The following is a 23,578-nucleotide window of genomic DNA, read 5'->3' as shown; positions in this document are numbered from 1 at the left end:
CTACTGAGGACATCCATTTCCCATAAGCAGCCTCAGGACCTTCAGTGTCTTCTACTCAAAAGCTTCAAAGCCTCTTTTCCATAAAATCCTCTCTCTGTATTTTCCAATTTTTCTGTTATTTTGGTTCATCTTGAGCCTCATCCTGCTCACCCTATATCCCAGTTGCTGTTTGAGTGAATAGAACAGCTTCTGTGAGTAACAAGAGCTTGGTCTCTGGCATGACCGAAGTCAAGACATGTGGAATATCATACTCCAACTCAACTAAAGCTTGTACAAAAGTATTTGGTTTCATAAAGAAACTCAAGAGAAACAGAAAAATTGGACTTACCCCTTCAGCAACAGGAATGAATGTGTTTAGGAGCAAAGAAGCGAATGAAGGAAACTGGGATGAGAAACCTTTTATACTCTTCCAAAGGTTTATCTGGGACATGAGGCATCTCTTGGCAAGTGTAACCTAATTACATATCCCAACCCATTTCAATCCCCTGTATTCAGCTTCCCACATTTTCCCTTTGATGCACTGTACTTTTAGCATTGTAATTGTCCCATAGGATATTAATAGCACTCTAATTCCTTTGCCTCCCTATGAAAGATATTGGAAGGTATTTCACACAAAATGACGCCAATACCAAAGAAACTACTGGATCCGGTCACGGGCAGCAAGTATCAAGTGGAAGAGATGTTTGTAATTCAGTAGAACCATTTCCTCAAGCAGTGCCAGGATGTCACATGGACTGAGAGGTAAATGTGATCACACCTCCATGTGAAAGAAAAATCCTTGCTAATGTTAACACATGTGGATTATGTTTAAGGCAGGAATACTTCAGTTGAATTGCCTAATGGCACAGGATATTGTAATGAGAGATCCAGCATTATCCCATCGATGTCTTCACTAATAATTTCAACCTGTCTGCATGGTGTGTCCTATCAAAGATTTCTATTATTCTTGTGTTGACCTGTCATAACATAAGAAGGACATGGAACTGTTGGAGCAAGTCCAGAGGTGGCCACAAGGACCATCAGGGGCTGGAGCATCTCCCATACAAAGGCTGAGAATACTGGGGCTGGGCAGCCTGGAGAAGAGAAGCTATGTGGAGACCTCAGATCAGCTTCTAGTGTCTGAATGGTACTACAAGGATGCTGGAGAGGGACTCTTCATTGGGACTGTAGTGACAGGACAAGGGGTGATGAGTTCAGACTGAAACAGGGGAAGTTCAGGTTAAATGTAAGGAAGTGTGAGGGTGATGAGGCTCTGGCAGAGGCTGCCCAGAGAAGTGATACATGCTCCATTCCTGGAAGTGTTCAAGGCCAGGCTGGATGGGGCATGGAGCAACCTGGTCTAGTGTGAGGTATCCCTGCCCATGTCAGGGGGGTGGAACTAGATGAATGTAAGGTTCTTTCTAACTCAAACCATTCTATGACACTGGCTGGTCATATTTGTTATGGAAAAATGCATTGGACAAGGCTCTAGCTCAAGAAAATATAAACCAAGCTGTGTAATCTGGTAGAGGTAGATGCTTCTGAGCCTGGATTTTCCTGTGAATCATGGATGAACACTGGTCTTCCTCTCCGTGCCTATGTACAGGTCATGCCCATCTAACCCAACAATTACTCTTTCTTGTCCCATAAAAGGGAAGAATGTGTCAACACCAGGATGGCATCGTGGATTAGACTTCAGGCACAACTGATTTTGGGTGATGCTCTCCTGACTCACTGGGATCCCTGAAACAGGTCCATTCACCTCCGTGTTTCAGTATCACAATGTACAGAATGAACCCATAAATATCTTGCTGTAAAGTTTTATTTTGGCTGTGGTTAGGCAACACCTTTAGAAACCTTTGATCTCGTATGGAGTAAATCTGTTGTCATATAAAAGAGAGAAGATAGTAAAAATACAAAAGTACATCAGATGTCGATATTGGCAACTAAAGGCACAAACAAACCTGGCTGTGGTCAGGGGAGAGCAAAGACCCAATTCTCTAGGAGCGCATCACTCCTGAAGCCTCCAGCTTTATAAAGTTCCCCTGTTTCGGGCCATTCCCTTCAGTTTGGCTTTACTTCTCCTATTGCTCTCCTGTTCTTGACTAAGGTATGTGATTTGACTGATCATCCAGGGCATTTATGAAAGCTTATCGGTAGACTATAGCTCTGTGTTTACCCACTTGGCTTGGCTTTGCCTAAAACTGCTTGTTTATTGTGCATAGTGCAAGAAAGAGATACTTTCTCTGGAGTATTTCTGATATTTCATTGATAAACAAGACAATAGAAATTAGGTTTTTGGAATAAATATCAAACTTACAGGAAAACATGATAGTATCTTATATGTCATTCAGAAGATATGTTATAGACAATGATAAAATTGGCGGGGGTGGGTGGAAAAAGGCCAAAGTTTCTACAGGTAAGTCCTCTATTTTTGGTTGGCCCTGCTTATCTTGAACTGCATAGCATCACTATGAAGTGACCATAAAATCATAGAATGGTTTGGGTTGGAAAGGACCCCAAGATCATCTAGTTCCAGCCCCCCCCAAATTGCTAAATATAAAAAAAATTGCATTAAAAAATACAGCATAATTGCATAAAAAGATATTGTCTTGCTTTCACCACAGAGCTACCTTTCCTTTTGGTGATTCCGCCACACAAAATGGCATGCTCTTCTGGGAGAGAATCCTTCTTCAACTTGAACTCAACCTGGTATGACCCAGCAGGCTCCTGGCTGGACACTCGGCGCACACCTCTCCTCTATGCCTACGGCTGTGGCTGTGCCCATGGCAGAGACTTGTGCCTGGGTGGCCACGACTACCGGCACTACGGCTACTACCGCTCGGTCTGCTCCGAGCCAGCACCGTGCCAGGGAAATGGGTGTTCTCACTGTGCTGGGGAGCTGGTGAGCAACTGTGAGGAGTGTGGAGCATGCCATAGCTATGGGGTGTGCTCAGAGGAGTGTTGTGGGGGATGCTGTGATTAATAGGAGATCAGGGTGTGAGGGACCTTGGCATGGTCTCGGACTCTCACACATTGCTGTATTCAGCCACAATGCTGTGTAGGAGCCCATCACTTGTTTAGGGCTGAGAAAGGTGCTTAGCTTCTCTTTTCTCATGTTTCCTTGGGTTTATCATGCTTTTTGTGGTCTCTCTCCCACTCTTCCCCTGCTGACTTGACAGAGAATATCTCCTCTGTCTTCATGGCAGGGGGAAGGGGAGGGATAATTTCCTGCTGAATTTATGCAATCTGCTTTCCTGCTTCACTTCCCAGATGTGTGTGCTGAGATAAAACTCCAGCTCACAGGTTTGCTGTCTCTCTTCCTCTGGCTCTTTCTAAGTCTCTCCTTAAATGAATGACACAACCTGAAGAGCTTCAACCGGGCCAAGAGCGTAGGTGAAAACTTGGACTGCTTAGAAAGAATTAAGATAGGAGATTTTATCTCCCCTTCCCCTAAACATTCTCAGTCAGACTCAAAGCCAGCCTGGAGCCTTGTGTCTGGCTTGGTTTCAACCTCCCATTTGGCACAGGATGGGTTTGGCCCTGGCAGAGGGGTACCTGGGTGTCTGGAGGGACAGGGACTGTCGATGGCATCACACAACAACTTCATGCACAGTCACTCTGACCCTGATGCTCTTTCCTTGCACCTGCAATCATGTACCTTGCATATAGGAATGATGCTCCTCGTTATTTTAATTAACAGTAATAATAAAACAAGTGTTAATAATAAGTTTCTCATTCCTTTCAAAGATTCAGTGCAAACCCTTTGCTAATTAAATATCTAGCACATTACACACAATACTGCTCTCAAACCACAGAGGCATGAATTCCTGCTGCAATCTGCTTCCCTGCTGGTGGACACTGGAGGAGAACCTTTGAATGAATCTAGTGCAATGTAAAATACATCTGCTGAATTTTATGGCCATCTGCCTATTTGATATTCTTTTTTTTTTTCTACATCTTCAAGGGAAACTTGGAAATTTTATAGTTTCTGCTGAGAAAATTTAGCTTAAACCTTGGTAGGAACTGGGAACATATTTTTGTTTCTCAGTCTTTCTCTTGTTTTCCAGGTGTGTTGTTTATAGGGCTAGAGTTCATAGTGGGAGTCAATGCTGCAGTGCATGGTCTGACTTAAACCCACTTTTATTTCGCATCAGCCAGTATTTCATCTAGGCAATTTGGACTTCTTGGGATTTTTAGGGAAGGTAGGGTTACCTATCTCACCCCATAGTTTCTGTTTAGGATAGGTCAGAAGCAAGATTAAGTATGATGTAGTCCTTCCTCTACTTATATCCTGTTGTTTATGGTGATCAGACCCTTAGAGATGGAGTCTGCTTCTTGCTCATCGGCCACGAATGAAGCTGAATCTTTGCTTTTGGCTCCTTCAGAATGTGCCTGTGAGGTTCTGAGGCTCAGGGCTGGTTGTTGCAGAGCCAAGCGCTTGGATTGGTGAGAGATCCTGATCTTTACCTTCAACCCAGACAGCTTTTGCAAACCCAGCATCTGGATTTGTCTGGCAGATGCACAAGGTGTGGGGACTGGAGAGCTGAGCTTAGGAACCCTGCTGCCATTGAAGTGCAAAGCAGCTCCCATCAATGAAGGTGAGCTTGGAATGATGCTAAAGATAAGAAGAGTAACAGTGGAAAAACACCAAGACACCAGCATATTTTGTGAGCTTTAAGTTTTAATATCACATCTTTGCTACTGGAGACAGAAGCAGGAAATCAATGGGTTGAAACTCTCGCGCGTGCGAGGGCAGTTCATGTTTCTGTCATGCTAATGCCACTTTGCCTTATCAGGAGTGGGGAGAGGTAATACGTGCTGGAGGGAAGGGGCAGGACCTGCCCAAGCTCAGGGCTGCATCTTGCACGGGGAGAGGGGAGAAGTGCAGCCCCCATCGAAACTCCTTGTCCCTTCACTTCTGCTGCTGCGGGGGCCACTGCACCGGCTGCTTGATCTGTTGTTGCTCCAGGCAGGGAGCAGGAGCCACCGGGACCTGCCCGGGCACGGTGACCACAGGGCCCTGGGGAGGGAGGACCACGACGGGTGTCACATCCTGCACGGCGCTCACTTCGTGGCAGACGACCTCCTCGGAGCCGTGGCAAGACCTCTCGCGGTCGTGGCAGGAGGAACCTCCGCTGTGGCAGGAGCTCTCGGTGTTGTGGCAGCCTCTGTCTCCACGGGAGCACATGGTTCGGTTGGGGTGGTCAACCCTAGGGAGGAGAAACCATTGTCAGTAAGTGTGTGAAGGGCAGCGTGTTTGCCTCCCTCTGCTTTGGCCTTTCCTTGGTGTGTTTTTGAGCCTGCTGGGGCTCGTCAGGATCTGCCCGTCCCGTTGCCCCAGCTTAGAGTTTTGTTCTCACAGTGCTGGACCACCCCACACCATCTCAAAGCCTCCATGACCCCCTCAGCATCCCTGATCTCCATCTCTCCCAGGCTCCATGAGCCATTTCCCTGCTCTCTTTTGCTGCATCCCATAAGCATTGGTGCAAGACACCCTGGGATTATCTCAGGCTGTGTAACGGAGGAGCAAATGAGCTGTGGGCTGACAGTTTATGCTGCACTGACAAGAGGTATATTGGCAAGGGTCTGAAAAACTCACAGCCTAAAGGGGCCCTGGCACAGGCAGTGAATTTGTAGCCAGGACTGGTAGTATCAGAGCCTTGGCAAAATGCACTTGCAAAGCCATTTGCTCAAAATGAAAATACTCCTCTGCCTTCTTCCCTTCTTGTGTCCTCTGCTCTCTCTGTGCCCTATGGACCCAATTTCCTGAGTTATGAGCATCTAAACCATCTTCTGAGGAGAGCTGAGATTTCAGGAGGCAGAAGGCATTCAGATGCAGGTAAGTGAGCTGAAGGCTGTTCATGCTGCTCCTTCCTCTCATCGCTTAAATCTGCCTTCTGAGTTCTTTCTTAAGGTTCTTCAATGACAGCTTAATGTTTTCAGCTCCTGAAGATTTCCATTTTCCAAAGGAGCTTAATAAAGCAGTCAGGCTTGGAAGTGCAATTAAAGTTCCTAGTTTAAACCAGAGGTTTCTTATGAAAGATCACCCTTCTGTCTCCCATTCATTCCCAAATCCCATCCATAGAATCATAAAATGGTTTGGCTTGGAAAGGACCTTAAAACCTTTCCTTTCTTATTTCCAATTTGTCTTTTGGGAACTGGGAGTCCTGAGCCCTGAAGTAATGCAAATATATCTATGTGTGATAAGAACAATACATTTTGCATAATAAATAGGCAATCTTGAGACCAATTTTGATGGCACAAAATTGCCCCAGCAAGAATTTGGCTCCCAATAATCCCAGCACCTGCGGACAGATCTGTCTGTTTAAGAACATAACTCTGCTCAGCTCAGCAAGTTATCATAGGAAGGAAACGTTAGCAGTGGAATAGCAACTCACCTTGGCTGTGAAGGCTCTGCAGAAGAAGAAGAGCGGAGTGAATGAGTTGCTCTCCCATCCGAGAACTTTTATACAGTTCCTAACTCCCTTCCTGAAAATGCAATAAACCCCTGGGGAAAAATGACCAACGTATTTACAAAACAGCCCCGCCTCTAATTATGCCCCATCTTCAAAAGCTTATTCAACCTGGTTTCTTTGATTGACTTGTCATACAGTAGATTGTCTTCCTTGTGTTACACAGCTTTAATTGCAACCCTGCCCCGTGCAGGTTGTAATGCTCGAAGAGTGAAAACCGTGTGGGTGGTTTGACTGTCTCACTGTCATGCCAAGATGAGTTTGAGGTTGCAAAATGGGTGGCAAAGGTGGTGCTTTTTTGGGTTTCTATCCTCCTGAAGCCTCTTGCCCAAAGTCTGGAAGGGAGGAGAGGTCACGATGACCGGTCACCTCTAAGTGCTCTTGGCAGGATTGGGTCTTGCACAGTGGACAAGAGGCAGCACTTTCAGGTCCTTGCCATAGAAACTGGTGAGTTTTTAGGAAGTCCTCATCACATGTGGATGCTGGAGCGGGAATCTTCATCAGGGAGTGTAGTGATAGGACAAGGAATGGTGGGTTCAAACTTAAACAGGGGAAGTTCAGATTAGGTATAAAGAAGTTCCTCCCTGTGAGGGTGGTGAGATGCTGGCACAGGGTGCTCAGAGAAGATGCCATCCCTGTCAGTGTTCAAGGCCAGGCTGGACATGGCTTGGAGCAACCTGCTTTAGTGTGACGTCCCTGCCCATGGCAGGGGTTGGAACTGGATGAGCTTTAAAGTCCCTTCCAACCCAAACCATTCCATGGCTCTGATTCTTTGATGTCCTCTGAAAGCATCTTTAAAGTTGTCTTCACCCTCTAAGACATCTGCAGGTGCCAGAAGTTTAGCCAAGGGTCCCCTCTTGATCTCTGCTCTCTGACTGTGTCATTGCCCAGAGCAATAAAAGCAGGATAATGAAGCCTGTGGCGACTGTGGCTGGCTCCAAGAGCTACAACTGGAAAGTGACCTGGCAAGGCCAGGTAGCGGTACAGGCCACTTTTGGATGTCTTGACTTATACCTATGAATACCCCCAAAATGTGGTGCAGTTTCTCTACCTGTGTCACCTACTTCATGTCAGATTTTACAGCCATTTCACTGATACTGACAGTTCCCCCTGATTTTCATTGCTGCCGTTTTTCCCTGGCCAACACTAAAAAGCCTTGACCACAATTGCTCTTTTAAAATGCCTGGTTTTCTGCTGTTTTAGTTGGTTTTTCATTTGCCTGGCTCTGAAGCAGCCATTGCCTGTGATGGGAAATATGTGCCTACAGAACCCTCTTGAGCAAACCTTGCACCCATGAGTAAGCTGTGAGTAAAGCACTAGCTCAGAGACCACGTACCTAGCTGACCATGCATCTCAAGCTCGCCCAGCTCTTCCCTAGGGCAGGATGGGTGCATTCTGGGTGCAGAGCAGCAGTCTGGCCCTGGTGAAATCAGCTGTGCAACCATGGCTTTGCAACAGCCCCGGTTTCACCTTTTTCCTCCCATTAGTGACTTGACTGTGCAATTTTTGCCCTCTGTTTTCACTCCTTTTGCACCTGACTCCCTCTGCAAGCATGGGAGTCAAGGTTTTGTTGGGCAGAGACTGACCGAACATCTGAAGCAGAGGGGTGGCTCCCACTTGCTATCTCCAAACAATTTCTTTAGCTTCTATCCAGAGGCACCAGTTCTGACTTTCATCAAGAAGCCAGATTCATGTTTACCATTCAACCTGCCTGTTTACTAACAGCCAAAGCAGAGGGGGCCCTGGCTTTTGCAAGCACCAACATGCTTGTGGGCAAGAGTCCTGCGTTATCACAGTTCGTCAGCCATGAAGAACGATGTTGCACAACAAGGGAGGAGGAAATCTTCAGGTACAAATGCGCATGTGTATCCTGTGTATAAAATCCAGCCTCTGCCTGCTCTCACCCTCATGCTGGAGATGAGCTATAGCTGCCCTAATGTGCAGAAGAAGGCAGTGGGATGCAGCCCCAGCTCCTTGTGTTCAAGATCTGGGTGCAAGAGCATCTTCGTTCTCCCTGGGTCTATTATACTATCACAGAACCCCAAACTGGTTTGAGTGGGAAGGAACTTTAAAATTCATCCAGTTCCAATCCCCTGCCATAGGCAGGGATACCTTCCACGAGAGCAGGTGGCTTCAAGCCCTGTCCAACCTGGCCTTGAACACTGCCAGGGATGGGGCAGCCACAGCTTCTCTGGCCACCCTATGCCAGGGCCTCACCACCCTTACATCATCGAGCCCAGTCAACATCTAAGCTTGTGGAATGCTTTTTGATACAGGCCTCAAAAAGCCAGCCAGATGGGACAGGGAATAAGGAATGTACTTCTAGTGTTTTCTATTTCTGGGATGTTTTTTTGTCAGTTAGTCAAATAAACAAGAAGTTTTTGGATACTCCAGGCTAATCAATGTTCTGGAAGTCTCTTGGAAGTTGTTTGAGTTCCTTCACTACCTTTGGTGCTATCAGATAAAGTAGGGAAAATAACAGGAATCAATAATGAAGTGGTAGATTTTAGACATATAAGTGGATGCAAATAAATGATATCACAGACTAATTTTAGAATAGAATTTAATATAGCCGGTGACAAAACCTTGTGTAATGTTCCCCGTGCCACAGGCTTACAACATTTTACAGCGTGAATGATACCCATTGTGGCACCAAACACGTGGCTGGAGCTCAGAGGATTTTGGTTTTTATAAGCTGTGGTGTTTTACAAACATCAGAGCAAAGCTTTCTGGGGTTTTATTGAGCTGAAAGGGCCAAAATCTCTTTTGCAGGTGGGTGAAAGGTATTGTACAATGTAATTTTGTGCTCTTTAGTGTTCCTTTGAAATGGGCACAGATCTATGGGTGAGTCTTTCCCTTCATTACCAATATTTGGAGGAGTCAAAACACCCTAGGGAACAGTCCTGGAACCAAAATGTTTGGCAAATACCACATAACAACCAGCACTGGATGTTCAAGCCTCCCCCGTGTGTCCCATCAGCACAGAGGAGCCATCTTCTGCCTGTGCCTAATTTAGGGCCTGATCCTATCAAATGAAGCAGGTTAATGCGAAGAAGCGAACGAGCTTGTTCCAGTTGCCTCATCTGGTGCAAGCAGAAGGTTTACGTGCTCTTGGCTTACGACATCGCCTGCAATCTCCCTGGGCCAGGAGCCTGGTGTGTAATTTTTTCCAAGTAAACAACTCTGCACTCCCAAGGTCACGGTGTAAATAATAATCAGTTGGAAATCACCTAGGTATTTTGCATATCTCCTTACTGTAGCTTGTAGAGTCTGGCCATGGAGAGGGTCTCAGCAGGGCACAGCATTTCCATTTGATGGGGACAGCATGGGGGAAGCTCTGAGTTCATCAAGAGCAAAGCTAAGAACCTTCTCTTGCTGTTGAACATGGTTTAATTCTATTAAAATGAATATTATTTGAGTATGGTTGTAAAATACATACCAAAAATGTTTGAGGGTAAAGCTTGTGAAGTGGACTCACTGAGTACCTGGATTTTGAGTAGAGCCAGAAATGAAAGGATTCATTCAGATACTGGAATTTCCCACAGACTATGAAGTTTTATTTTCCAACCCACAAGCAAAAGGAGATGGAAAGAAGAATCCTTCCCTGTCACCAAAGCACAAATCACTTTTCCCAGCAGTGCTTGCAGCAATGTTTCTAGCACAGCCCAAAGTGAGGAATGCAGTAATGACATGGTTGGGTTTGTGCTTTGTGGCACATCCAGGGCACTTTTGCTTGAGCAGTGGTGGCTGCTGGGTCCGTCACTTCTTCTGGCTCTGGGGCCAGTGGTTGCTCTGCTTGATTTGCTGGGCCTCGATGTTGGGAACCACCACGGGGCATTTCTGCTGCACGGCCTGGGAGGACCCAGCACCTCCAGAGCTGAGCTCTGGGCCTGAGTATCCCCCCGTGCTATAGCCCGATCCCCCACTATAGTGCCCTGATCCACCACCTGCCCCTGGGATGCATCTCGGTGATGCATCGTATCCGTATCCACAACCTTCTCCTGCAGTGATGCCCATTCTCTCGCTGTGGCAGCCAGATCCCCCACCTGAGCTGCCAGTGATGCTCCTGCATGGGTCCTCACTGCCATACCCTATTCCTCGCCCAGCACCATAGACAGGGACTGTCCCCCCTCCAACTCCCCAGCCAGCCCCTCCACTGTCCCCACTGGATATTACAACAGATCCATCACTGCTACATCTGTACCCCCCTGATACACTGTAGGTGGATGATGTTGGCATGGGCTCGAAGGATGAAGCTCCCCGGCTGTACATGACCGAGCCTTCCCCACCACAGAAGAAGGAGCCATGTCCCTGGATGTTTGGGAAGCCGTGGTGCGAGGAGATCTCATTGCTGTAGCCCCTGTTCCGCCGGCCGCATCTCATTCTCCCTCGGAGATAGTGATAAATCTGAAACAGGAAACAGTCATACCCCAAATCTGGACCATTTTCATTCAATTTTTGTACCATTTTCAGATGGTGTGGTCAGAAAAGTGTGTATGTGGGTGAGCATGGGACAATGCCAGGCTTCAAAATTGGGTTCTACCTAGCTGTTCTTCAAATGCAAGAGTGTTTGATTCTTACTTGCAGAGATTCTCTTTTTCTCCAGGGTGTATTTTTAGAGAAATCAAAATCTGAAATATATTCCTGTAATATGTGATAACTACCATGGTTTTCCCCACTCATCTTCATGAGCTGTAAAAACAGCGAGGATGAGCCTTGCTTCTGTTTTTAAAACATGGCAAGAATGGTGGATCCAAATATCCATGCAAGATGACATCGCTGGCTGTTTTATTGCCATCATTGCAAATCATCCCCAAAAGTCTATTACATAAGGTAATCGGCACATAGAAGCATGTAACCACTGTGAAACACAACACAGGCTTGTTGTTTTATATCAAGAATGTGCCCTGCATGTTGCAAACACCTTCAAAACTATAAAGACAAAGCAGTCACCACATGCTGGTCCAACTACAGACTCAGCTGAGTTTTCAGCCTCTTTCAGCACCATGACCTGGCTTCACCTTGCTTCCCACGGATCTGATCCACACCAAAGCCAGAAACCATACAGATCCTGAGACCCTCTCTATGGATTGTCAGGCAGCATGGATACTGCTGCAAGCACGTGTCAAGATCTCAGGTGAAGCTATCTCCTTTGAGTATGAAATAAGAAAGACCCATAAAAGAGCAGACTTACCCTTCTCAGCCATCGGAAACACATTTAGAAGCTAAAAGTCGACTGAATGAGGAACTTTAACAGACAGGAGCTCTTATATGGCATTTAACATATATGGGAAGTGAGACACACTAAGGAATGGCAAGGATTTATTTACCAAACACTGATTTCAGTGTTTGCTTTGACTCATGACATCTGATCAATATCTTTCCTTCGTACTGCTCGTTGAGTTGCATGAGGCAGTAATTGCTACTTCTGCTTAATGATCCTATTCCTGTGCTCCTGCCCTGTGCTATGGAGGACCGCTTTGAGGTGATGATGCTGGGGGAGACCAGGGGAAGTGGGTGAGAGGGTGAGTGTAGGGAAATGCTGAGCAAAAGTGTGGGGCAGAGGGTGGTGGTGGCCAGGTCCTACTCAGTGAAGGGCATGGAGGCTGGTTCAGCAGTGATAGCAGTGCTCGGGGATTGCTTAAGATAGTGATGTGTGGGTACCCATGGGAGGGGAAGACAAATGCTCAGAAGGCATCTGGTGGTACAACACAGCACATGGATGCCTCCAGCATCTCACTGGTGGCTCCAGTGGGAGATTTTCCAAGGAAGACATTTACATTCAAACCAGAAGCTCATCAGAATTTTGCAAGGGTGTTAGAGATACTCTGAGAAATCTTAGAGGCCCTGGGGACACCTGTGGAGGTATGGATGTCCTAACACTTAAATCTACTGTGACTGGGTTACTCTAATGAGGGATTATGCCTCCAAATGCTTTCCTTCCTCATTTTTGTATTCTATGTCCTTCCTCTGGCTTGGAAACAGCAACAAGCACCAGGGAAACTGTTCTGGAGGGCTGCAGGGGACTTGTGCAGTGGCCATGCTGGTAGTGCTGCCTTGTATGATGTCCTCACTGCAGCCTGTTGTGCTCCAGCTTGAGCCCACAGCACGGCTTTTGGGCTGGATTAGGTTTTTCCAGCTCTGCTGTGGGGACAGTGAGTCCCAGCATCAGTAAAAGGCCATGTCTAGGCCACATCTGGCAGGCAGAAAGCCGTGCATGGAGGTGGTGGTGCTGCCCTTGGCATTTCAAGGCAGATTTCAAAAGCTCGGGCAAGGAGGGATTGATGGCCTGGAGACATGATTTGGGGTGTGTTGAGCTGCCTGAGGGACTTGCTGCTGGTTCTATTTCCTTCTGCCTGGCCTAGGGCTGATTTGCCTGACTCAGTGTGTTGAGACTTGCCCTCTGGGTAGAGATGTTCTGAGGTTTGCAAAGCTCAAGGGAAGGAGAATATGGCAGGGACATGGACATTGGCTTGGTGTTATTAACCACCCCCATGCAGCAAGAGCTGCTGTTGAGGGTCAGCCCTGATCCCTGCTTTTCAGGACTGAGCCTCCTGGGCTTGGTCATGTCTCCCAGCAGCACCTCATTGCTCCACAGACATGGTCATTGCATGCTGGTACCTCAGAGGACATGGAGCCATGAGCTGGGATGGAGCTTCACAGTGCTCAGGCACCAAAAGGATGTCGGATGCTGTGGTTGTTCCATGTTCTAGGCTGTGCTGTTGCACTGTCATGGAGAAGTGGGGAAAATGAAGGGCTATAAAGTGGGTGGCTTTAGAGCTGCACCAACAGCAATACACTATTGAAGTCAGCATGTTCGTTACAGAGAGGAGTAAAATGCCCTCTCTAGCTTCCAAGAACATAAGAAAAAAGAAACTTTTTGCCAAAGACACTTAAGATATTATTACATTTATTAGATATAAAATATGCTCCTTGGAAAAGCAGCAGAACCATATCAAAAGCATTTTAACAGCACCAGGCTGTTAACCCTGGACTTCACAGCACAGAGATGCACCATCAAGGGAAGAGAAGAGGAGAGGACATGGAAAGGAGCAGGCAAACAGAGCCAGGTCCGGAGGTACAAAGGTGACATGGCAGAGGCAGGGCTGTTCTTGCAGACTGCCAAGGCTGCCTTCGGCTGTTACTTGTGGTATCTGGGGAGCCAGTGGCAGGACTGCTTGGTTTGATGGGACTGGATGTGGGGGACGACAATAGGGCATTTCTGCTGGGAGGACTGATAGGACCCTCCGCTGCCCCCTCCAGAGCTGATGATGATTGTCTGGCCTGAGGACCCACCACTGTATCCTCCGCTGCAGCATCCAGATGAGCCTCCTCCACCACCTGAGCTGATGATGATCTGGCCAGATCCCCCACTGGATCCACCGCTGTAACCTCCTCCTATACCATAGCTTGAGGAGCCCCCACTGCAGCAGCCTCCAGAGTATCCTCCACTGCTTCCACCTCCAATGATGCTCTTTGATCCTGAATACCCACCACTGGATCCTCCACTACAGCCTCCAGAGTACCCTCCACTACCTCCACCTCCAATGATGCTCTTTGATCCTGAATACCCACCACTGGATCCTCCACTACAGCCTCCAGAGTATCCTCCACTGCTTCCACCTCCAATGATGCTCTTTGATCCTGAATACCCACCACTGGATCCTCCACTACAGCCTCCAGAGTACCCTCCACTACCTCCACCTCCAATGATGCTCTTTGATCCTGAATACCCACCACTGGATCCTCCACTACAGCCTCCAGAGTATCCTCCACTGCTTCCACCTCCAATGATGCTCTTTGATCCTGAATACCCACCACTGGATCCTCCACTGCAGCCTCCAGAGTACCCTCCACTACCTCCACCTCCAATGATGCTCTTTGATCCTGAATACCCACCACTGGAACCTCCACTACAGCCTCCAGAGTATCCTCCACTGCTTCCACCTCCAATGATGCTCTTTGATCCTGAATACCCACCACTGGATCCTCCACTGCAGCCTCCAGAGTACCCTCCACTGCTTCCACCTCCAATGATGCTCTTTGATCCTGAATACCCACCACTGGATCCTCCACTACAGCCTCCAGAGTAACCTCCACTGCTTCCACCTCCAATGATGCTCTTTGATCCTGAATACCCACCACTGGATCCCCCACTGCAGCATCCTCCTCCACCACCTGAGCTAACAATGATCTTCTGGCCAGATCCCCCACAGGATCCACCACCGTAGCCTCCTCCAATGCCATAGCTTGAGGAGCTTCCACTGCAGCAGGATCCACCTCCTCCACCCCCAGAGCTGACGATGATCTTGCCACCGCTGTAGCTGCCTGAGCCCCCACAGTAGGAGGAGCCCCCGCTGTGGCAGCCACTGGATTGATAGGACATTCCATGGCAGCCTCCGGAGCTCTGTCTGGAGCACATCTTTGAGCAGGGACCCTGCAAGAAACAGTGCTGTCAGAAAGGAGCACCTTGGAGATGCTGCTGAACCTTCATAGCAAAGCAGAGATGGAGCAGTAACCAGGAAATGCCCCATCTTCCCCTTCTTCTGCAGTCCTATGAGACTGGCAGCTCCATAAACTCCCTCACCCTTGTTAGGCAGCAGGGAAGACCTCAAATGAAAAGCACCCATGGCCTGGTCTGCAGATCACAACAGGTATGGAAATACTCTTCAGGCAGGGAGATTGAAAGCACTTCTAGAGATCTGCACATGTGCTCTGACATGTTGAGAGCCAGCAGTCTAAAAGGTTTAGTCCCACTCTAGATCCTTCTGGATGTCCAGACTGCTAAAACTCACAGCAGCTGAAAATTCAACCCTTAGAATGTTAGCTACAACTCCCTTTTGCAGGGAGTCCAGTCCAGTTGGCACACCAAATTGGTCTGCCATGAACCCCATCCAGTGTTGAGCCAGGATGGTTCCCTCATTCAAAGCATGCTCAAAGACCAACTGGTGGAGCAGCCTCTTTGCATTGGGATCAAAAGTTTTCCATATCAATGGGCTTACCTTGAGTGCAAATGGAAATGTGTGCAAGGCTCCGTTGCAGGTGAATGAAGAGCCTTGGGATAGGTGAGCTTTTATATCAATACATTAAGCTCTTAAGGGAAGTGAGACACCCTATGGAATGCTGATAGATTTATTTATGAGCCTGGCTTTAGATACCTCCTTCTTTGACTCACTTGAAGCATATAGGTGCTGACGAAGGAGATGTATCAATCATGTTCTTCATCGCTGTTGATAATTCTACTCAATGATTCATTTTCAGGAGTCTAGCTCCGAAACTTAGGGTCAAACATCTTCTGGGGGTCCTCTTTGGTGGCTCCCCAATGCATTGCTGCGAGGCTGTAGCTTTTTGGGTACTCAGTAGGGTGGAGACAAAGCAGATGCTGAAGGATGGAGGCTGAAGTGAGTTAGGCTTGGAGTGTGATGGAAGGACAAAGGTAAAGGATGTTCCAGAGTAGGGTCCCAGGGAATTCTGGGGGAAAGAGGGTTTCTTCAAAAACTGGAAAGATGGGGAGCTAGGTGGGGAGCAGGCCTGTGTCCAGTCCCTTAGGAAAGGCAACTATGTGGTCAACAGGCCAGAGCTACAACCTGTAATGGGCAGTGCACTGCTTTGGAGCACTTCAGCCCAAATCCATTTCAGAGGGCCCCATGAGGGTTGCAAAGACGTGGTGGCCACTTCCCTTCACCATTTTGGGTCCCCAGGGTGAATTCTGCTGTTGGATTGAGCAGAGATTATCCGTGTTCAGCCCCAGCTTCCCGGAGTCCCAATCACCCCTTTCTTTGCAAAGGTGCATTTGAAGGCCATCAAGACCCTACCCTTGAACTCTAGAACATTCAACATCTCTTCTGTCTCAGCAAGACCTATTTTCTGAGGGTCCTGCTTCATGCCTGGGGCTGGGGAGGTATCTAGGTCTTTTGCTTGCTGGAGAATGACAGTTTGTGAGAGTTATTGCAGTGCTGGCTGCTGTATTTGCAGCAGCTTCACCCTGTCACTGCGTCACGCGTGCTTAAAGGTTGACAATAACATCCACCCTCAATGGAGACTGAGTAGAGGAAAGAATAATTGGGGGGTTTTAGTCAAGCGGATGCATGACAGCAGCAGCAGACAGCCCAGCCCTGTCACAATGGAAATGATGGTGAGCATGGATGCAACTCCATTGGTATGGGGACGGGACCATCAACACCAGGAACATGGGTTCAAGGGGCTTCCTTCATTTTGCTTTGGACTCCCTCCAGTGGCCTTAGCTCCACTCTCATCACCAATGGGAAATTGAAGGTCTCAGTGCAACTCTGGCTCTAACCTGTGAAATCAATCTGGGCGTTGTGCTACAGCATCACAACACCTTGATCCCTTCCGTGACTTCACCCTGTAGGGACTTGCACAAAGGGGCACCTAGGATTTACAGCTCATTGGGATCCAGGGTGTGAGGGAAGGCTGTGGAAGCTTTTGCCAAGGGTGGTGAGAAGTGGTCATGCAAACGCTGCTGTGTAGAGACCCCAGGGCTGAACCCTGCAGGGGCTGGAAACATGGGACCTGTAGGGGACACATGTGTAGTGCTTGCCACACATGGAGGAAGGTGGTTGGAACCAGAGCTGCTGGAGAGGTCAACATTGCCACCACTTCCCCTAGGATAAAGAGGAAGAGTTTTGGGTGAAGGCAAGGATGAATGCAAGAGGATTTGTGGTGAAGGCTGCCTCAAATGTGGGCCATGCTGCCTGTTTTCTGATGCTGTCTGGGCTCTTTTCAGCCCTATAGACCAGTCACCCTCAGGGTGGGCAGACCGGTCAAATTGCCTTTCAGTCTCACCATTGCAAACACCACAATGGGTAGTGCCTTGATGGGCATTGCTATGAGAGAAATAAAACCTTACCCAGCTCCTACAGCTTCCCAGCAGCTTCCTTCATGCAGAACAATGCCAACACTGATAGAATGGGACGTGGTAAAGTACTTGTGTAAGAAGAGCTCTCTAGCTCCAAAAAGCAGAAATTGTTCAGTCAACTCAAGTGACTTGAGATCCCTCAAGTGTTTGGATCCCTTAGTTTTGTTTCCTACCTACCAGTTGGATGTGTAAGATGGATAAAAACATCCACTTAGCTTAAAATGTCCTGAATGGAAGACTGTCATCACATGTATCCTGAACAGGAACTCCTGCTGACCTCAGCACAAATGCTACTGAATGTTGCCTACCATAATTAATGGTTGTCTTGTGACAGATCTAGAGCAATGGGGCCAATGAAACCCAACTGTATTTCCAAAGGGTGCTATCGTCTGCCCTGGCAACTCCTGCAGTGAAACCCAGAGCCTGTGATCTGCTTCCTTCTCTGGGCAGGGGAACCAAGGTGGAGGCATTTCCCAGGTTAAAGTTGGAGCCTTTATTTGCCAGAGGGACAACAGTCATCTGCTTAAGAAACAGGGTTTTTCCCAAGCAAGACCTGTTCAGAACCCTCTGCTCCAGCACTCAGGTTGAAGAACATTTCACAGAGGAAAGTATTTGATGTGTTATTCACTTTCTGAAAGTAAACATGGGACTGGCAAAGGATGAAAGCAACCGTGAAAAACCAGTTCTCTTAGTACACAGTAATCTTTATTTGCCTTCCTATGAATGGGACAGAAGATCCATGTGAGAGGTCACAGCACAGGGGTGTAGCATCAAGGGAAGACAAGGGGAGAGGACATGCAGGGAGGAAACAGGCAGATATGGAAGACAAAGGCAGCGATGTTCTTGATGACAACAGGGCTTCTGTGCCTGTTACTTCTGCTGGCTGGAGGGCCAGTGGCAGGACTGCTTGGTTTGATGGGACTGGATGTGGGGGATGACAATAGGGCATTTCTGCTGGGAGGACTGGTAGGAGCCTCCGCTGCCCCCTCCAGAGCTGATGACGATTGTCTGGCCTGAGGAACCACCACTGCCACCACTGGATCCTCCACTGCAGCATCCAGAGGAACCGCCACCACTTCCACCTCCAATGATGATCGTGCCTCCTGAAGACCCTCCACTGGATCCCCCACTGCAGCAGCCTCCAGATGAGCCTCCTCCTCCACCACCTGAGCTAATAATGATCTTCTGTCCAGATCCCCCACTGGATCCCCCACTGTAGCCTCCTCCCATGCCATAGCTTGAGGAGCCCCCACTGCAGCATCCAGAGGAACCTCCACTGCTTCCACCTCCAATGGTGCTCTTTGATCCTGAATACCCACCACTGGATCCCCCACTATAGCCTCCAGAGGATCCCCCACTACCTCCACCTACAATGATGATTCCGCCTCCTGAAGACCCACCACTGGATCCCCCACTGCAGCATCCAGAGGATCCCCCACTACCTCCTCCACTTCCAATGATGCTCTTTGATCCTGAATACCCACCACTGGATTCTCCACTATAGCCTCCAGAGGATCCCCCACTACCTCCACCTACAATGATAATACCGCCTCCTGAAGAAGACCCACCACTGGATCCCCCACTGCAGCAGCCTCCAGATGAGCCTCCACTGCCTCCTCCACCTCCAATGATGCTCTTTGATCCTGAATACCCACCACTGGATCCTCCACTATAGCCTCCTGAGTATCCTCCACTGCTTCCACCTCCAGTGATGCTCTTTGATCCTGAATACCCACCACTGGATCCTCCACTATAGCCTCCAGAGTATCCTCCACTGCTTCCACCTCCAATGATGCTCTTTGATCCTGAATACCCACCACTGGATCCTCCACTATAGCCTCCAGAGTATCCTCCACTGCTTCCACCTCCAATGATGCTCTTTGATCCTGAATACCCACCACTGGATCCTCCACTGCAGCCTCCAGAGGATCCCCCACTACCTCCACCTACAATGATGATACTGCCTCCCGAAGACCCACCACTGGATCCCCCACTGCAGCATCCAGAGGAACCTCCACTACCTCCACCTCCAATGATGCTCTTTGATCCTGAAGACCCACCACTGGATCCTCCGCCCGTGCTGGATCCTCCACTACAACATCCAGAGGAACCGCCGCCACCACCTCCACCTCCAATGATGATCTTGCCCCCTGTAGACCCACCACTGGATCCCCCACTGCAGCAGCCTCCAGATGAGCCTCCTCCTCCACCTCCTGAGCTAACAATGATCTTCTGGCCAGATCCCCCACTGGATCCACCACCGTAGCCTCCTCCAATGCCATAGCTTGAGGAGCCCCCACTGCAGCAGGAGCCTCCTCCTCCACCCCCAGAGCTGATGATGATCTTGCCGGAGCCCCCGCTGCTTCCTGAGCTGGAGCCCCCACAGCAGGAGGAGCCGCCGCTGTGGCACCCGCTGGACTGGGAGGACACCCCATGGCAGCCTCCGGAGCTCTGTCTGGAGCACATCTTTGAGCAAGGACCCTGCAAGGAGCAACACGTTTTTACTCAGGAGCAGCCATTGTCATCAGGAGAATATTCCCCAGCCAGAAGGACCCATTCACATCCCAACAACAACCTCCAGAACCAATGAACTTCCATTCGTGCAAGCAAGAGGTGTTCCATAGATCCCAGACTCACATAAAGCTTTTTGCCAACAGATTATCATGTTGCTGGTTACTCAACCCATTATTTATAGAGTCCTTTATCCGATGGCTGTTCCATCTCCATCTCTATACTAACAAAACACATCACTGAGTAGCATGGGATGATCCTGAACCTTCTTGTCCTTCAAGCCACCACCCATCAGATGCACTTTACCAAAGCATTTATGTATTGCAAGCATGAAAGTAAGCGAAGATCCATTCCCTTTGGCAGAAATAGACTTACCCTTCTTGGTCTGGCAATGTGCACAGGGCAAAGCTGAGCGAATGAAGCACTGAGAGATCCATCAACTTTTATACCCTTTCTCGTTTTCCCAGGCGGGAAGTGAGGCATGTAAAGGAATGGTGATAGCTTTATTTACCAAACAAAGTGTCCTCCTTCAGCCCACTTGTCCTGACTCATGGAATCAGATCAATCCTTCTCTAGTGCATCACTTCCTAGGCTACCTGCAGTTTTGCTGCAGGTATCATGTGAGCTCCGCTCCCGTGGTTGACGCTCTTGGTAGGATCGTGGGACTCCAGCTAAGAGATGTTGCTGGGGTAGTGGTGGACAGCATAAGGGGCTGTGGTTATTGTGTGTAGAGACTATGGAGATGCCACAGGGTACGAAGAAGGCTGCACTGGGTAGGAGTGCTGATGCTGGGGCAGCAAAGGGATCTCACATGCCTGGACTTTCCCACTACACCAATGAAGTGTTGACCGTGAGTTTTGTTTGAGTGCACCACTATGGACAATACAGAGGTCAAGCAGTCTTTATAGTGCCTCTGGGACCTTAGGTGATGCCTGCTTTAGAAAGGAGTTGAAATACTGCAGGTAGAGGGTAAAGATACGTTGTTCACCCTCTATATCAGTATCTTGATGGATATCAACCAAAAGGATGAATTCATCCCAGTTTGGGAGATAGCTTTGGTGTTTCTGAGGAAGCAGCAAGATCTAAGGATGCTCTGTGCTCCTGCTGTCATCCTGAGAGCCTCTAAAATGTGGCCGATGGCTTCAATGGTCCTGGGTGAGCTCTGGGTGTAGGGATGTTCGACAGCATCGCTCCCACCTCCTTGAAGGTGCTTTCTGTTAGCACTGTGCAGGCAGCGGTGGTGTTTGTACAGTTCCCAGTTACTGGTATTTTAGCACCCTATGACTTTCCATAAGGAAATCCCGGGAATTCATCTGTTCCAGTGGCAGCACTGGCTGAAGGAGCTCATCTGGACACCTGCATTCCTGGAGTACCCAAGGATGAAAGGAGAGAGGGTAAAGGGACATATTAAATGTTAAGCTCTTTTACCTGCTATAGGTGTGGGTCACTTCTGTTTCTTCTGGGACACTTCCAGGCATCTGTCATCTGCCTCACGTAGAACAGTTCAGGCAGAGAAGGTTTATTTTCCTTTCCCTGATAATTGCCAGAATAAACCACATCAAAGAAATCACTTCCCATAGGGAAACACCCTCTGAAGACTCATACCTGGAGCTGTGTTTTATTCCTGTGGGAATGCGGACATCCCTAGTTACTCAGGCTTAGCATCTTAGCCCTTGGAAGGGGCTTTCTGAAGCCCTGTCCCTGCTGCTGGCTCAACCACGGGTTCAGAGCTGGAATAAGGGTTGGAGACACCCCTCATTTCTCCTCCACTGCTACTTGGTGCAGCTGTGAGCACCAAGAGCTCCTGCACCATGCACATGCAAGGGCTTCAGCTTCACACACATAATAGTACCTTGCAATCCTTTGTACTGGAGTTTTTGCATTTTTTTCTCTCCTAACTCATTTAAAACTCCTTTGGCATTGCATGATGAGAGGCCCCTTGGAGCACTGTGTTCAGTTCTGGTGTCCTCAGCGTAAGAAGGACATGGAGCTGTTGGAGCAAGACCGGAGGAAACCGTGGGGATAATCAGGGGCTGTCTCCTGTATGGATCCAGGTGGAGAACACTGGGGCTGTTCAGTCTGGAGAAGAGAAGCTGAGACCTCAAAGCAGCTTCCAGTGTCTAAAGGGGGCCCTAGGGAGAGGGACTCTCTTCATCAGACACTGTACTGACAGGACAGGGGGTGATGGGTTCAAACTGAAACGGGGAATTCAGGATAGATTTGAAGAAGTTCTTTACTGTGAGAGTGGTGAGGTGCTGGCACAGGTTGTCCAAAGGAGTGGTAAATGCTCCACCTCTGGCATTGTTCAAGGCCAGGTGGACAGAGCTTTGGATGACATGGTTTAGTGTGAGATGTCCCTGCCCATGGCAGGCGGTTGGAACTGGTTGATCTCAAGGTCTTTTCCAACCCAGGCCATTTTATGATTCTTTGACATTTTGATGAGGTAGGGAGACTGTTTAACTTTGTGGTACCTTATCTCATGGGCACAAGTCAGGATGACCTGAGAATATTTAGTGAATCCAGCATCTCTTCTACAGGTGGGTTTCAATGCACTTGTGCTCTGTAGCTTTATTACAACAGCATTGATTCAGAATAAAGGCATAATAATGTCAATAACAAAAGTGTAAAGCAAAATCCAACCAGTCAGACACCAAAGCTCTCTAGAACTGCAAGTTTTATTGTTTTGTGCAAGCACTAGAAGATTGAGGCAGAGAACAGCCATCTGAAACCACCCTGGTTGGAGGTTATTGAGACATGACACCAAAAGTTCTGGTCAGATGGAAACTGCACAGGAAAATCCCAAGAAAGAGGAGAAAGGAATAATGCAAATCTTCTTTAATTTAATAGAGAAAGAAATGTCAGGCACATTTGTATCTTGGGTTTTCTGGGTCCAAGAGTGCCTTCTGCAGACACTACTTGTGTTTAGTCTGCGGTGGCCAGGAGATCGGCTGGGTCTGTTGTTGGATGGACATACCTCCAGAACTGGATGAACCACCTCCACCGCTACCTCCTCCTGAGCTACCTCCCCCAATGATGCAGATGGATCCTTGACCCTGGTGGCCTGAACCACCACCACCACCACCACCTCCTCCTCCGATGCTGCCACCTCCAATGCATATTGGGCCTTGGCCCTGGTGGCTAGAACCACCACCTCCTCCTCCTCCACCTCCACCAATACAGATGGGACCCTGACTTTGGTGACCTGAACCACCACCACCACCACCTCCTCCTCCTATACTGCCACCTCCAATGCAGATGGGACCTTGGCTTTGGTGGCCTGAGCCACCACCTCCTCCTCCACCACCTCCAATGCAGATGGGACCTTGGCTTTGGTGGCTGGAACCGCCACCTCCTCCTCCTCCACCTCCAATGCAGATGGGACCTTGGCTTTGGTGGCTGGAACCGCCACCTCCTCCTCCTCCACCTCCAATGCAGATGGGACCTTGGCTTTGGTGGCTGGAACCGCCACCTCCTCCTCCTCCACCTCCAATGCAGATGGGACCTTGGCTTTGGTGGCCTGAACCACCACCTCCACCACCACCACCTCCACCAATACAGATGGGACCTTCACTTTGGTGGCTGGAGCCACCTCCTCCTCCACTACCTCCACCAATGATGCAGATGGAACCTTGGCCCTGATGGCCAGAACCACCTCCTCCACCACCACCACCACCACCACTGCTTCCTCCACTAATACAGATAGGACCCTGACTTTGGTGACCTGAACCACCAC

General features: G+C 48.7%; 3 protein-coding genes across 3 annotated transcripts in view; all 3 read right to left on the bottom strand.

The window, feature by feature from the left end:
* The window catches only part of LOC130606756 (protein MRP-126-like), a 201,326-nt gene that overhangs the window by 50,895 nt on the left and 126,853 nt on the right, over positions 1-23,578 (bottom strand). The gene's annotated exons all lie outside the window — the stretch shown is intronic.
* LOC130606735 (uncharacterized) lies at positions 4,753-5,170 on the bottom strand. Its single transcript, XM_057423257.1, has one exon. The coding sequence runs from the start codon at positions 5,168-5,170 to the stop codon at positions 4,895-4,897; it is 276 nt and encodes a 91-aa protein (XP_057279240.1). The 3' UTR covers positions 4,753-4,894.
* Positions 18,205-19,800, bottom strand: LOC130606671 (loricrin-like). Its single transcript, XM_057423181.1, has 5 exons — positions 19,497-19,800; positions 19,071-19,421; positions 18,924-19,013; positions 18,446-18,776; positions 18,205-18,382 (listed from the first exon to the last, which is right to left on the bottom strand). The coding sequence occupies exons 1-5, from the start codon at positions 19,798-19,800 to the stop codon at positions 18,205-18,207; spliced, it is 1,254 nt and encodes a 417-aa protein (XP_057279164.1).

The sequence above is a fragment of the Pezoporus wallicus genome, unplaced genomic scaffold, assembly GCF_028554395.1.
Source record: "Pezoporus wallicus isolate ANWC-B61680 ecotype Strahan unplaced genomic scaffold, APGP_CSIRO_Pwel_v1 scaffold_8441, whole genome shotgun sequence".
NCBI lineage: Eukaryota > Metazoa > Chordata > Aves > Psittaciformes > Psittacidae > Pezoporus > Pezoporus wallicus.
The sequence above is the reverse complement of the archived record's forward strand: the minus strand, read 5'-3'. Positions and strand labels throughout refer to the sequence as shown.

Excerpts from the sequence above, each read along its gene's own strand:
- LOC130606735 (XM_057423257.1), bottom strand. The coding sequence starts at position 5,170 with ATGTGCTCCCGTGGAGACAGAGGCTGCCACAACACCGAGAGCTCCTGC.
- LOC130606671 (XM_057423181.1), bottom strand. The coding sequence starts at position 19,800 with ATGTGCTCCAGACAGAGCTCCGGAGGCTGCCATGGGGTGTCCTCCCAG. Across the intron at positions 19,422-19,496 it reads CTGCAGTGGGGGATCCAGTG|GATCCAGCACGGGCGGAGGA; the intron begins GTGGGTCTACAG and ends GTTGTAGTGGAG. Across the intron at positions 18,383-18,445 it reads AGTGGGGGATCCAGTGGAGG|TGGAGGATCCAGTGGTGGCA; the intron begins GTCTTCAGGAGG and ends TGGATGCTGCAG.